The sequence below is a fragment of the Danio aesculapii genome, chromosome 2 (assembly GCF_903798145.1).
Source record: "Danio aesculapii chromosome 2, fDanAes4.1, whole genome shotgun sequence".
In the NCBI taxonomy this organism is placed as follows: domain Eukaryota; kingdom Metazoa; phylum Chordata; class Actinopteri; order Cypriniformes; family Danionidae; genus Danio; species Danio aesculapii.
In genome coordinates, this window is record NC_079436.1 from 40,150,481 (window position 1) to 40,166,787 (window position 16,307).

General features: G+C 36.7%; 1 protein-coding gene across 1 annotated transcript in view; it reads left to right on the forward strand.

Moving 5' to 3' along the window:
• epha4b (eph receptor A4b) overlaps positions 1–16,307 on the forward strand; it is a 236,552-nt gene that overhangs the window by 111,200 nt on the left and 109,045 nt on the right. The window contains exons 4-5 of the mRNA XM_056479332.1: positions 9,477–9,632; positions 14,550–14,885. Of these exons, the coding sequence (XP_056335307.1) occupies positions 9,477–9,632; positions 14,550–14,885 (492 nt within the window). The remainder of the gene's footprint in view (positions 1–9,476; positions 9,633–14,549; positions 14,886–16,307) is intronic.

Here is a 16,307-nt window from a genome sequence, read left to right on the forward strand (position 1 = left end):
TGGCTGCTTATGGGTTGTAGCTTTAGACTGATGCATAGTTTGTCAAGATTTGTCAAGATAGTTTGCTCTGATCTGTATCTTAAATAATATTAATAATTAAAATAATAGATAACTTCAATATACATTTTAACACCCCTAATATAATGGTTCATAGCATTGTGAATGCATGTTTGCATAAAAAAAAATATTAATTAATTGGTTTGAAACCGGCAAATCTAAAGCACCAACAGACAGCTTAAGTATTCACAAAACATGTTTCTTTAAAAAAGGTGTTTGTAGGTGTTTGTAAAAACTACATAAATAGTTTGTATTTATCATACACTGGCTTGCACATGGAAGTTAACAGTAAAAAATAAGTGCAGTCTTTTAACTTATCCATTAATATGTGCAGAAAAGCAAACCTGTCACTGTTTATTTAAATCACAAATGTCATTGAGAACCACTCAAAACACTGAAAACATGATAGCATATTTCATCACTAAATTAGATGTAATTGAATTAAACATATAAATTTGATTCGCTGAGGCATATTACCGAACATAACAGAAAAACTTGACCACCCAGATCGTCAATGTATAATTTGCACATTATCTTTTTGGTTAACTCGACTTTTGATATGGAATCGATATTTATTTTACAACCCTTGACAATTTAAATGAGGCTATGTATGTGTAATTCTTATCTCTGATTTAAATTTGGTGATGACTATGTCTGTGATTGTCACCATTTGAAATTAAAGTGCATCTTTTTCGCTTATAATGTCTAATTTCTCATCTTCATAAATAAAAATAGCGGCGTATGACAGCTGAGCGGAATCCCAGAAAATAAACCATTAAAACTTTTCATTTCAAATTGAACCATACCAAGAACAAAAAGCAACATTTTAACAATTTTAATCACTGTTTCAGAAGAAAACAATCGATCTATAGGTGTGAGAAACAGCCTAAGTCGCTATTTTTCAAAACTGATTAAAAAATATGACATGCAACTTATCTAGAAAGTCTTGTCTTGTTAAAAAAGATTCTCATTTTGTAAAAAGTGATACAGAAAGATTAGTTGCTTGTTATATTTTATAATATAATTATGATGTGTTGATTAAGTGTATAAAAGTGGTGTAAATTATGCTTATAATATGCAATTTTTGGTCATTTGCCAATGAAAATCAGTTTTTTTAGACTTGTTTCACAGTTATAGCGCCCCTATTGTCCTATCTCTACAAAATTGCATGCTTGTTTACAATAACATCTCAGAAGTGCTTACCTGATTTTATGAAGTTTTGAGTTTTCCTTATGTGTGTACAGGCATGTGGTTCTATATAGACACCGTTTTTGTAAATCAACCTGTTCCATGTGGGTGACAAGACAAGACTTGCTAGTACCAATCAAGTAAAATTAGGTTCCAAAATGTGTGAAGAATTTCCAAGTTTCTTGTTTTAATTAGTTGCAATTTGTCAAAAATGCATCGATGAAAAAAAGATAAGTTGCATGTCGTATTTTAGAATGTAATTCTGAAATAGTTTAAAATAGTCTAGTGACAGAATTTACAATGCAAAAAAGCAAACAAATGTATTTAACGTGAGACTGAATCTAATGGCATATGAACAATATTCCTGCATTCCTGTCATTCAGCATCAGTCAAATTGTGTATAACCTTAAGTATGAAATATTACAATGAATTTAAAATGAACTGTTGCTACTCATATCATCAAGCTTTACTCTGGCCAGGAAACCAAATTTGGAAAACCCTGATTAGTTTAGCGATTAGTTTTAGTAGGAAAGATTAGGGGGGAAACACTTGTCTTCACCATTCATATAACATTGTCACTATTAATGCTGACGCAAGGTAACTTTTGCAAAAGGCGTTATTGAAGAGGCGTGGGTCGTGCTCAGAACCAGAGCACTGTTTACTTACTGTCATTCCTTTAAAAAGACAAACGCCGACTGATGCATTATGTATGAGCAGAGTGACGGCTGTGGGGTTGGTAATTTTCTGTCTTGCGAATTTGTTCTCCAGCCGAACAAAGGCCAGTAATTGAAAAATGCACACCTCTGCTTTGACGTCTGATTGGATAAAGAGGGATGTTGTTGAAATCTGTTCTGCCTGTTTACTGCCGTGATAGCCAATTAGCACGGGGAAAATTTGTTTAGATTATAATCAGTGATACATGGATGCGATGTGACAGCGTTGCAGTCGGTAAAACCCAAACGGGTCATACTTCATCAGGGCCGCACGTTGGGTTGTCGAGTCCCGTTTGAATTCTAAATAAGAGAGGGAGGAAGTGAAACAGGAAATGCAGATGAAAAGTGAACTCGTAAATAGAGAATTATTCATCTTGTAATTGATTGCTCACTTGACCGTTGACTATGATATCAGTCCTGCAGAGCTTTCTTCTTCGTATGCTTAACATAGTTATTGTATTTTCCCTCTTTTTTTTCTTCCAAGCATTATTATAACACGGCACATGATTATTGAACATCATGAAATGCTTTCACCATAAAATATTTGATCAAAGCCATAATCAAATTGCACGGATGACCGCTACTCGGTAAATTAAAATGGCGATTAAATTTGTCTCATAAACAATTTTGTCTCGTGAGTGGATCATTTTCATCAGCACTCGTGTGGCATGTTTTTTTCCCCTTCTTTTATGTTCAGGAATCATATCTAAAAGCTATTGATTGCCATAAACAAAGAGCTGGAGTCAGATGGGTATGAATTTTTAATGGGGCAAGCCTCCTAGAGATATCCGAGATGTAGATTTCTGTAGTGTTTGCTCCCCCTTGTCTTTTGATTTACTATATGAATAAGAGCGCATGCTGTTTGGGATATGCCACGCACCGCTTTACGTTTCCTCAGATGCGCCACTGCAGTCAGAATACTGAAATATTGAAAATCTCTGTTGTGGTGCATGAAGACTGGGCTGTCTTGCTCTTAAAGCTTAGAGGTAGATTTGGTGGTCCCAAGTGTACCTCGTACTTTCCGCCATTGTTTGTTCTGTAAGGTAGTGAGTTGCCCATTATCATGCATTTCAAGTCATGCAAGTTAACTTATTCCATTACTTGCTCCATTGGAGAGTTTGAGAAACTTGATTTGTGCATGATCTTTGGGCTTTTACTAAAGCTGTGTTCACACTTGTTTAGATATCTTGCTTCTTTTGGTCTGCAAACAGTCCAAAACTATTAAGTTCCTCAGTTAAAATAAAACTTTTAGTGGCTAATTAGTAACCAACCCTGACTCTTTCTTTTACTCTGATGTGAAAATTTTGCCTTTGGAATTTTTTTCTCAAACACTACTTTTGTTTTTAATTCTGTCAAACACTCCTATTCAAATAAATTGTGCCCTTTCTTGTGCCGTATGAAACCAATATGAGCAATTTCCACTGTTTCATTCTGACTTGAAATTATTTGCACTGATTATGTTATGGGGTTTGGCTGAATGAACAAATTATGGCAAGTCAGTATTCGCCCAGTCATATTATTTTCACTGCTTGAGTTCAGCACGTACTGGTGAAATGGTTGCGGTAAAGCTGAGTCTTTGAAAGTCATCTAAACAGATGCTGGAGGTCGTAGTCTTCTTCTTTCACAGACACTTTTGAAAGACTTGTTATGCGGAAGGGAATTTTTTTGTGGCTGTGAAGGGCCTATGAGTGTCTGCTCCAGATTGTGTGTGTGTTTGTGTGTGGTCAGGCTGCCTGGGAGTTCTGATATACCGCTATGGACCAGTGCCAGCAACGAACAGCCAGGCAACCCTCATCAGCAGGCCAAAACTCTCCAGTACAGCGGCACAATGCCCAGTCTTCACCCCAGACGTTCCACTTCTGATTAGGCTTTCCAAGAGCAGAGCACTACTCATCTCTTTTTCTATCTCTCTCCTTCTCTTTCCAACCACTATGACCCAACAAAAGGGCCAGCACACTCAAGACTAACACTCTTGAACCTAATTTGAATCTGTTTGTTTACTTAAGACTATTTAGGAGGCCATGGAATATCCCATTTGGCTGACATTTCATTTGAATCAGAACAATGAAATGGGATGGTGTGGTGTAGTGGTTAAGGCTCCAGGGTTGGTCATTGAAAGGTGGCTAATTCAATTTCTCCTTTCCCACCCACATGAACTGTCCCTCTAATTAGTTCCAGTGTAATAAAATGAGTGAATTTCTGTAGCTCTGCTAAGCATGGAGCTACTTATTCTTCTGTTTGATAGTGTTTTGCTTACAGATTTGGTTTACCTACCAGTGTGTCTCAATGACCATATGTAATGACAAGTATTGATCCAAGTTCCTGAGCTCACAGTTCTCCAAGGCATCGGTTCCTCTGAGGGAAAAACTAAATAGTTGGATCCATAATCTAGCTGTTAATGCAATGTACGTGTTGAGGAAACTACTTTTACTTGTTTTGTAGTTCTGCATGCATCTGTCCAAGCAGGATTCCTATAGTAGTTTCCAGCATTGGAGGTGGGTGCACTAACAAAGACTACAGCCTCTATAGCACCTCTTGAGGCCAGGGCAGTGAGGTTAAGTTCAACAGTTCTTACTAGATGGATTCTTTTACACTTACTCCCACCTGGGTCATGGGACCAACACAATCGCCCCAGTTGTAGTTGTTCCAGTCCAAGCAGGATTCAAACTGGAGAATTAGCACTGAGATTAGTATTAACTAGTATTAACTTACATGGATGCTAAGTACTGCAGTACCTAGTGCACATCTTGAGGCTAGCGAAGTACAGTTTATTTGCAAAGCTCTGACTGGTTGGCTTCTGTTACACTCACTCTCGTAAACCTCACTACCATCCGGATCACGGCACCAATGGGATGAGGCTGCTTACAAGAACACCCTCAATACCATCAATAAATGCCTCTAACGTCAGTCAATATTTAGGCCTGGGGATTAAGATTTAGTTCCACAGCTCACATAGACCTCTGTTTTAAAATGCATTGACTGTATTGGGTATGATTTGTTCATTCATTTATTTGACCTTGCGATTTTCAATCAAACTATTACAACTCAATTTACCAGCGAAACTAATCTATTCTGGTATATCCATCAAGCATTTTTCATAGAATCATAGAGTCATTCCATCCATGTAAACAAGCCTGCATTGCGATCTGCCTCCTTATAATCAAAAAGTCTGATGGATGTGACTTAAGGTCTGCCCTACATGTTGCTAATTTAAAGTAGTTAAATCAGAGGTTAGAGGTAATATGATTGTTAAAATTACACATCGTATTTGTGTATGTTTTGCAGAGGATTCGCGAGACAGTCAAGAATTGTATGATAATGCATAAGAACTGAGGTGGGGATTGGTTCATATCGGCGCAGGGTTAGCCTGCCGCTCTCTGCATGGTGTGGATTTATGGGTGAGCAGGGAAGCTGCAGGCCTTGATTAAATCTGTGACCTTCACCACTCACACAGGCAATCAAGGCGAGGATAAATTCATCATTGCATTGATCCATCAATTGAATTGCATTTCCGACACTAGCGATGGCTTGACCTCGGCGGCCGGCAGGATTGTCTAATTTGCTCACAGTGCAGATTGCTAACGCTCTTGCCTTAACTGCACTGTGAATTTACGTCTCTACCCCCTGAGACATGCCATCATGAACCACCTCCCTTCCAACAACAACCCCTTGACGAATGCCAAGCAGCAAAGCAATCAAATAAATATGCCCTTTCCAATTCATTAACATTCACACGGGCACCCAAATTTACATACATTAGAATATGCAGAAGCTCTGTGAAGTCTGTTTTATTGGTGCCTTGAGCTAAAGTAAGGCTAACGTCATGCTAAAGTCATACTCCGTACCTTCTTTAACTCTCCTACGCGCTTCTTCTCTCATGGCCTGTGTTTATGTGAACACTATGCATTTGTAATTGGGTAAAAGGCTGAATTCATCCTCACGTATTTCGCACGACTCCTCTGAGAGACAGGGAAATTGGGTCATCCATTGGGGCTTTGAGGCAAACAAATGAATGTGAAAAAGATGGAAAAGAAAAGGAGAGATAGGAAGAAAAGAAGCAATGGGATGGCTGTTTTTGCTCTTAGAAATGGCCACATTTTGAGCTGAGAGTCAGGTTGGCTTTCCCTGGCTTGCAAACATAATCGTGTGCACTCCGAGGCAGAGAAATGTTGGAGTTTGAATCCAGGTCTCAAGGATGTGTTTTGGTTTTGTGAAGTCCTTTAGGGACGCTCTGCTACAAGAAACTATTTGTAATTCCAGCACTCTGGCTCGTTTTTCTCCACTGGTTATTTAAGTCCGTGTTGACTGACCCATTTTTACAGAACATGGGATGTTGTAACAGCTCTGAGAAGGAAAAGGGAATGTGTATTTACAGCAGAAGTGTGTACTTTATGCCTCTAGCAAGCCAATTTGCAAATTGAGTGCATGTTCTTAAACAGGTTTCCAACATGTTGTTATAACAACCAGTTAGTCCCATCCCAAACTCATCCAATTAAGGCTGATTTATACTTCTGCTTCGAGTGATTGGCATGACCTATGATGCCTGCCTTGCGCGTAGCCGTCATTTATACTTCCGTGTGCTGTTTGCGTTGCTCTGCAATAACACAACCGAAATGCTAGCTAGCAGTAGGTTTTTATGTTCCTCTGTGTTGAGTTTCTTCGTGGGTGTTTAGTTTTTTTCTGAACACTACCTTAATGTACAAGTAGCTCAAACTCGCTCGTTTAGAGGCGGGATCTGGCAGACGTGCAACAACTTTAATCAAAAGGTAAACACAAAACAAATGTTTCCATCTGGAGCTATTTCATGGGACTCGACACTTACTCCATCCCACTTGCAGGTCTCATTGACACTCGTCACTGCTATCTAGCCAACCAATCATGGAGCTTGCGCTACGCGTCATTGCGACGTGTAGTTACATTTTTTGAGAGGTGTGTGCATGCGGCAAGGGGTCTGCGACCGTGTGAAGGTCAGAGCATACGCATGCGATTGATGCAGAAGTATAAATCAACCATTTGTGTCTGATGATTGCTGGGATTGCTTGATTTCTATTTTGGCCAATGCCGACAGTTTAAAGGAAGCTGTCTTTGTTATTGTGATATATCACATTTTAAAATTAGTCTGTCATAAGCTTCATTTGTTTGTTTCTCCAGTTTTTGTTTTTTCTTTGGTCTTTGGTGTTTTTCTTTTTTGTACTTTCTGTTTTGCTTTTGGTTGTTTTGCATTCTATTTAAATTTTTTATTATTTTATTTCCTTTGGTTTTCTTGTGTTTTACTTTTGGTTGCTTTGCATTTGGTTGTTTCACTTTTTATATTATGCTGTCCTTTGTTTAGTTTCGTTTTTGGTTGTTTTTGATTTGCTTTATAGTTGTTTTTTGGTAAAACTATAATAACTACACACTAGGAATCATCTATGCATTAGCTAGTAGTTTAGTTAAAATAGTTTAGCTAGGTCTTTAGTTAAAAAGTATTAACTCTACATTAAAAGACATTAGTAAGCAGTTTATAAATACAGCTACAAATGCTGGATTCTTGACTTATAAACACATATATAATGTGCTCAATTATTGTGTTTTCATACTTTGTTAATGATTTATTTTTCATTAAATTAAATATTGCATCATTTACAAAGCAGTTATTTAGGAATAGTTGGTGGTTAGTTGGTTGGTGAGTTAGTAAATGATTAATAAACTATTCAAATTAACATTTATATATCTTATTATTCAGGCATATATTAATAGTTAATTTGTATGTTAATAAATGCTTTATTAACTTCATCCAGTTTTGTGACATAATCTAAACTGAGGACTATTTATGCTTGATAAATGCCTTATAGATGTCAATTAAAGGCTCAGTTATATTCTAAACAAGGGGGTGAGGTTGCTAATTACTTTTTTTTTACTTTATTAAATTAATTTATTAATTTCTATTCATTTGAAGATACACAAATGGAACTGTATCAAATAAAAAATAAATCTTTGCAATCTTTTGTAAAGTAAAATGATTGTACAGTTTAAACTTTGCTAAATAATTTAAAATGTTGTATCATATTGTTAAATTAATATATTGCTGTTGTTTTATCAAATTTGATGTTATATTTTGACAACCCTTGTTATTCAGAAATGTTTACAACTTTACAGTAATTTTATTTTTTGGATAAGATTGCAAACATTTATTTTATACTAAGCCTTTATTTGTCACTTATAAGGGATTTATAAAGCATAAATAGTCTGCATTTTAGATTAGCTCACAAAACTGCATGAAGTTGAGTTAAAGCATTTATTAACATGCATAGTGATCATTACTATACACTCTCAGAAATAAAGGTACAGGAGCAGTCACTGGGGCAGCACCTTTTCACAAGGTACGTATTTGTACCTGAAGGGTCCAAAATGGTACCTCAATGGTACATTTTAGGTACATTTAGGCACTAATGTGCAACTTTGAGGTACCATTGTGGACTCTTTGGGTACAAATACGTATCTTTTGAAAAGGTGCTGCCCCAGTGACTGCTCCTGTACCTTTATTTCTGAGAGTGTATGTCTGAATAATCAAATTTATAAATGTTGATTTAAATAGTTTATTAACTCATTCTGAAAACTTCTAAAAGCCACCAACTACTCTTAAAGACAAATGATTTGTAAATAATGCAATTCTGAATTTAGTAATGAACAATTAAAAAGTAATAAAGTATGACAATACAATGATTAAGGACATTATAAATGTGCTTATGTCAAGAACACAGCATTTGTAGCAGTAATTATAAACTGCTTACTAACGTCTGTTAATGTAGAGTTCATATTTAACGGATAATAAATGTACTTTTTGCTAATGCTTAATAGATGATTCATAAGCTGCGTCTCAAATGGCACGCTATGCACTCATGCACTATGTACTTATGCACTTACACACTCAACAGCATAGTATATGTATGTAGTGTCGTCCCAAATGGAACACTAATGTTTTTTTTACTAAGCGGAAATTTAAACCGTTTCCCTGAGGACGTTTGACAGTTGCCAAATCAGTGAAATAAATGACCAAATTATCAAATAATACCTGCCATGAGTAGAACCGCATTCACCATCGGGAGGCGCTATATTCACTCTCGCAGCTAAATTTTGCTTTCACCAACCAAAATAAAGTTATGCAACATGTGCGCTCGATAGCTCCGCCCCTTCCGCTATGTGAGCAAAAATGCTTTCGTTGAGTGCGTGAAGTGTCCATCATTCCACACTTCATTTTACCGGCTGAATGAGTGCATCATCCGGGTAATTAAAGTGTACTTATTATTTTTTAGAGTTTTCAGTGTGAATGCACTACTTACACTATTTATACTACAAAATGGCGTAGAATAGTGCATAAGTGATTTAGAATGCACCTAGAGTCTGTAGATATAAAGTGTACTTTTTTTTTTTTTGGTTGTTTTATTATTGTTATGGCTTTGCTATTTGTTTTATTTCACATTGTAGGACTGCTCTCTGAAGATTTTTAACCTTTAGTCTCCTGTTTCTGTTTTGCAGCCTGCAGGCCAGGCACCTACAAAGCCTCTTCCATGGATGCCTACTGCTCCAAATGTCCTCCACACAGTTTCTCCCACCAGGAAAAGGCTTCTGAATGTTCCTGCGAGAAGGGATTTTACAGAGCTGACATGGACCCACGGTCAATGGCCTGCACCCGTGAGTGATCCAATACTACACCCATAAATCTCTTCTAGATAGATCGTGCATAAATGTTGATGGTCAGAGAGAGGTCCATGGATGCATGAACTGATGAAAAGAAGAATGAATAGATAGGTGCATGTAATTATAAATGCATGGATGTGCAGCTTTGGATGGATGAACTGATGGAAAGAGGGATGAATGAATAGATGGATGCATGGATGGATAAAATCATGGTTAAGTTAGCTGACTAGATAGTAATTATGTATGGATGGATGCATGAATGGATTGCAGATTGTTTATAAGACAAGTGTGCAGGCTTTTGTTTTTCTTATAGACTGAGCTCAGTGCATTTTCATCTCCATCACTGTCTCATCATCATACATCATGTCAGATTGGACATTTAGCACTGGGTTTACAAGTCTGGTGAGGTCACCTTATATAGATCAGGAGAGTGAGTCATTGCTTATGTGTGTGTGTGTCTGTGTGTGTGCTGTGGATTTAAGGGTGGAAGGATGAAAGGATAAAATGAAAAAAGAAAGCAGGCAAAGAAGGAAAAGAAATGCATACGACAGATCCTAATTAAAGGACCCATTCATCTGATAAGGCAAATCATGCGTGCAGCTAAACATATGGATGCACTTAATGACCTTTAGTTGTAGTACATCACACACACACACAACTCACCTCCCACCCCAAACACACACAAACACACACACTGACTGCTTAAGCTAACGAAACAATTAATTAGGGCAACAGCAGTGAAATGACACTGTTTATACAGTACTGTATGTGAAAATCATGTGTCAGGATTGGAAAAAAAGAATGTGCTAATGTGATTACTGAGAACCCAGCTGTAAATCATACACACGGATGTCAGCAGATTTAGATTTCTGTTTATTTGCATGTTTTAATGGGATAATTCATACATAAACCTACATGTATGCCATAAACACACCCTCCACTTGTTCCAAACCTTGTATGTTGAAGATTATTGGAAACTTTGGTAGCTATTGACTTCCATACTATGTCAGAATGTGTTTAGTCCGGTTCAACCTTTGGTATAGAAATCATAATCTGGATCTTTCAAAAGCGGATGTATTATTATAGTAAAAGATATAAATATTAGATATACCCCCAGTTTCATAAACAAGGTGTTATTCTAGCACAAAAAGTCATACTGAACATGGTCAGACTTTATTCTCTTTTTAAAACTCTTTCATTTTTCAGCGATTAAAAATTAAATTAATAAATAAAATAAAAATATATATTAAATAAATAAAAAAAATATAATAATAAATATAATATAATAAAAAAATAATATAATAGAATCTCAGGAGTTTAAACTGATAAGACTTTAAACATTAGGCCTGTCGCAATAGTCAATATACTCGCTCGATATATGAAAATGAGCGCTGTTAATTTTGGAGGCGTGATATATTGTCTATTTTATATAAAGAAATTTAAGATGACGAAGATTAGGCTACATAATGTAACAAGTTTTTTGTCGAATGCGCTGCATTCTGCTTTCTGTGGAAGGCGGGGCTTATGACGCATCTCCACGCACGCTGCACGCGCACACACACACAGACAGAGTACAAGAGAGATAGTGGAAGCGAAGAAGGCAAGACGTGAACCCACTGATTCGTGTTTAGGAACTACAGTCCATTAGGACAAACAAGTCACGATAGACTTGGTTTCAATGTCACTGTCTTCAGCTCTGGTGTGGGAAAATTTTGGCTTCAAGCGAATGAAAAAGGAGAACCTATGAATGTGAACGAACCGATATGTTGAATTTGTTTCAGAACAGTGGCAATGAAAAAAGGCAACACAATTACACAACAAACCTTAAATCACACCTAAAACATAACCACCCTACCCATTTTTTCAACAACCACAGTTGGTTACCTGCCAGTGCAAAAATATACATGAGAACGGGAACTGGCACACACTCACAGACAGGTAGCATTATATAGCTAAAGAGATGTAGCTGTTAAACATGCTCAAAAACCTGCATTTAAAAATGATGCTGCAAACCTTTAACAAACAGTCCTGTCTTTTAATCTGCCTGATTATTAAAAAAAAAATGACGCCTGAGATGCTTTGAAAGTCTACTTTTGACTTTTTTGTTTACATCTACTATTTATTATTATGTATTTGTTTTAAGATATTTTTTCATGTTTCAATTTCAAAGTCTAAATATTCTCAAAAATAAAATGTTTTTTTGAGGCAGTGTACCTGAAGTATTACACTATTATGATGTAAAAATGTATTATTTTTTATTAATTATATAAGTTATAAAGTGGCAATAATATCGTTTAGCGCAATTAATTTGTGTGCAATATATCGCCCAGCAAAAAATAGATATCATGACAGTCCTAATGAAAATATAGTTTATTTTTGCAGAGTATCTAAGGCACAAACTCTTAATGCTTCACCTTACTTGGTGTAGCATCTCATTTGCATTTAAAGATGCACACAAAAAGTGTTATCAAAACAGGAATTTAGAGAATTATGTAATAAAATGTGTGAGGTATTTTCAGCTGAAACTTCACAGACACGTACTGGGAACACCTGAGAATTGAATGACATCAAAAGGGCACAGCAGGACCCATTTTAAAAGAACACACTCTCTTTTATGTTAGTGGCTTTTGATGATTTTTAGTTTGTGCAGCATATAGAGATCTTCATCCACAGGTTACTGCAAACACACCCTGATCTATCCCAGGGGAACTTCCCTTTCCACTGGCTTGTAGATCTGGTGAAATGTCATCACCGCAGACATCTAAACTTCTTTACACTGATCTCTCATTTCCTCTGCTCCGTTTACTCTCTCTGTACTGAAACTCTCACGCAGACTCTTCAAGTCCTTTGTACAAGAGATGTACAGTCCAGGAAAGTTTTTGCTCAGCATGCATGATTGTCATCCTTACTGTAGTTTCAAAAGATTTTTTGGGGAAATGTTCATGTGTCAAATGTAAAAAAAAAAAGAAAAAGTGAAAATCTTTTGCCAACAAACTGTTATTTCTGAATGCGCTGATGCTGGGATTCAGATGATTAGAAGAAAATCTATTTATTGAACATGTAGTACGTTTCTAAAGCATTTACTCAATGTCATTAGCTCATTTTTGGTGGAAGTGGTGTTTAGCTTTTGCATCTGATCTCTTCACATGTACTTCTTGAGGTATGGTCGTGAGGAACCCTGCTTCAGAAATGACTCCTCTTCCAGTCATCTTTCCATCAAGCAAATTTCTTGTGTTAGTCTAATTGATTAGCGACGTCACTGACCAGAGCAAGAGGTGGCAGTAACACACCTAAAAGTTTCTTATCAATTACTGTAAAACAGGAAGAAGAAGAAACCGTCATTCTCTGCATCATATGGATTTACTTTCATCCGCTAGACACCGGCCTCACAACTCCATTATTTTCGGTGCCATCACTTATTAATCCGCGATCGGTAAATGTAGCTTGTGTGGACACTACTGCACTACTTGACTAAAATAATAGCTTTGCTACTAAAAAGCTATTTGATTTAGAAATTAGCGACGCTACTGAGAAACGTAGTTAACTTGTACTACTTGTAGCGGCGCTACTGCCCAACACTAATTGTATTGTACTGAACAGTTCCACTGGAAATGAGGCATTCAATACGAGATTTGCTTGCAATTTCTAAACAAATGCTTAGAAATGCTGCTATTCCTGCTGTTCTATAGGTGCCACCTACAGGCAGAGTGTGAATTTGCACTTTTATTCAGTTTGTCTACTGTTTTCGTTTTGTTCAGGTATGTTTTATGCAGAATAATTTCAAAAAGGTAAAGTTAGATGTTATGTTTTAATTTTACTTTTTGTAATTTTACAGTAAAATTACATTGATGCCCGCCCAAGCTGAATGTTGAATAGTTGAGTGTATTGTGATCACAGTGCAGTAGTTTTCTTCAATATCAAAACACTGCAGCTATTTGAGCCCTTGATAAAGCAATTTAACATTGTCTGTGTACTATATTTAAAAAGAAAAATGTTTTTAGCTTTGGTATCAGAATTGGCCAATTTGCTGGTTAAATTGTCGGCAATTGGAACAGACCATGAGTAGAGAAAAGCAATCTTTAATCTCTAGGTATAGAAATGTGCATGTTTGATTACTGAAGTTTTGACTTTCCATGTGGAGTAAGTGCATTGGCAGATTTTCCCATCTCATCCCCTTTCGTTGGCTGTATTTTCATCTTAAGAACAACTGTTTCAATGTGCAGACACCCTGCTGAACAAAGTGGTGTTAAAAAAATCCCTTTTCTGCAGTCCTGCATATTTGCAGGTTTGGCTGCGTATTAAATAAGATGCCCAGTGGTAGAATTATCAAGCACCTTACAACCCTGCTCAGACCCTCCTGTCATTATCATGCCCTCCTTTAGGTGTTACCCATAATGCACTGCGGCAAGGCAAGAAGCATTGAATGTTAACGCTGCAGCTAAAGCGCACAGGAGATCTTGTGTTGCTCGCTGTCTCAGTTGGTGAGCTTGCATTAGTGAGAGAGCTGCGCAGTATGGGTTTGCCTATTTCTGGTTGCCATAAATGGAAAGAAAAATGCAGGAGAGTTTGGTTGAAGTTAGTTGGAGTTGCAAACACATTGAATATCGCTCACTGGATTTTACAGAAATATATGAGCAGTGCTTGGAATATTATGTATATTCACATAGTCACCCTGAGGTAATAATCCTTAAAAAAAAAACCTTTGTATATAAAATCTGAACATATAATAATAATCAAACATAAATGTATGTACAAATACGATTGTAGTGTTAGTTTAGAAGTGTAGAAGATAACATTGATGGATGCAGAGATGCCTCCCGACATATGTAAAGTGCTTTGAGTACCCAGATAACAAAGAGTAACATAATTTGTCTCATTTTCTGTCTGTTTTCCCTCTTGATTTGTCCCCAGGACCTCCATCAGCACCGGAGAACCCGATCTCTACCCTGAACGACACCTCAGTGACTTTAGAATGGAGTCCTCCTCGAGACAGCGGCGGGCGAGGAGACGTGACCTACAGCATCCACTGCAGAAAGTGTGCTGGCGACGGCAGGATTTGCAGCCCTTGCAGCAACAGCGTCCACTTTGTCCCACGACAGTTCGGTTTGTCGATCCCCAAAGTGCTGGTCACAGACCTGCTGTCCAACACCAACTACACCTTCAGCATCGAGGCGGTGAATGGGGTGTCTGATCTGAGCCCGACTCCGAAACAACTAGTCACAGTCAACATTACCACCAGTCAGACAGGTAGGCTGCATTTCTCTTTTTTTTAGTCATAATATATATATATATATATATTTACCTTAAGTTAAGCACCGCCCACATTGGAAGCTGATTGGTTTAGCAAACTAGCATCAAATATTTTGTGCTAACATTTTGTCAATTTGTTCAGTAGGGTTGCAAGTACTAAAATACAGTATATTGCTATTATTAATTTATGTTCCTTTCCTTTAATCCCTGATATATCAGGGGTCACCACAGCAGAATGAACATCCAAATACTCTGGCAAATGTTTTACTCAAAGGGTACCCTTTCAGCCTCAAGGGAAACATATTGAAATTTCCTAGTTTATAATTTTAAAAATAAGCCATTTATTAACAAAAAGACCAAACCCTATACACATTTTTAATATATATATTTTTTAATATCTTGTAATTTTTTTTTTGATAAAGCCCGGGCCACTTTAGAAGCTGAGGGGTTTAACAAGTTAGCAACAAATATGTTGTGATTGGCTGAAATGTTGTCAATTTCCCCTATGTGATGGAATTATTTAAGAACTTAAATATGTTAGTTAGCTAGTTAGTTAATTAGTTAAATCATATAAAAACATGGTACCCCTACTCTAAATAAATATCCAGTCTACTGGCCATCAACTGCTACTGAAAGAGGAGGAATTAAAAAACGTAATTGCTTGAGGTATAAAAGATATTTTTTTTCCTATTTCTTACACACCTTGGAACGCAATATCTACGACCTGATGGTAACAATTGGAAGGTGTATTATGAAGGATGTCTCTCGTCATTGACAATCATGATAGCCTTATTTAATACTCTTTCATTGTATATACTATCAATGCTCTTATTCCCAACAACTTAATGACTGTTGTTACCACTTTCCCCAGTGACCTCTTCTGGGTCTCAGAAGCATATTCCATACCAACATATCACACAATATATTGCAATACCTTCGATAAAAGCACTATAAAACATGATCAACAATGTGTTGTCAACATTAAAAGACAATAGTTTCTATTGATATTGATATATTGCAGTTAACTAGTTTCTATTAAAAATGTATGTAAAATATATAATGTATATGTATAAAATATTTATAAAAATATTATTTCACCATATTCATTGACAAAAAGATGAAACCCTATACACATTTTTAAGAGGGATGAAAAAACGACAAACATTCATGTGATATGCACTGCAAAGTAAAAATAATGTTATATTAATTTGACTTGATATTGCAGGTCTCAAAATGATTGTGCACCCATATCTTTAAGCATTTGGCTTCTAGTGATGACTTATAAATTATTCAGTACTCAAATGTAGCGTCGTGTCGGACCAGGTTTGGCTGCGATGTTTCACTTTGAACGCCAGAACTTGCACAACATTACAAGTTGATAAACAGAAAAAGCACCACGCCCGAGGCCATCATTTTTCT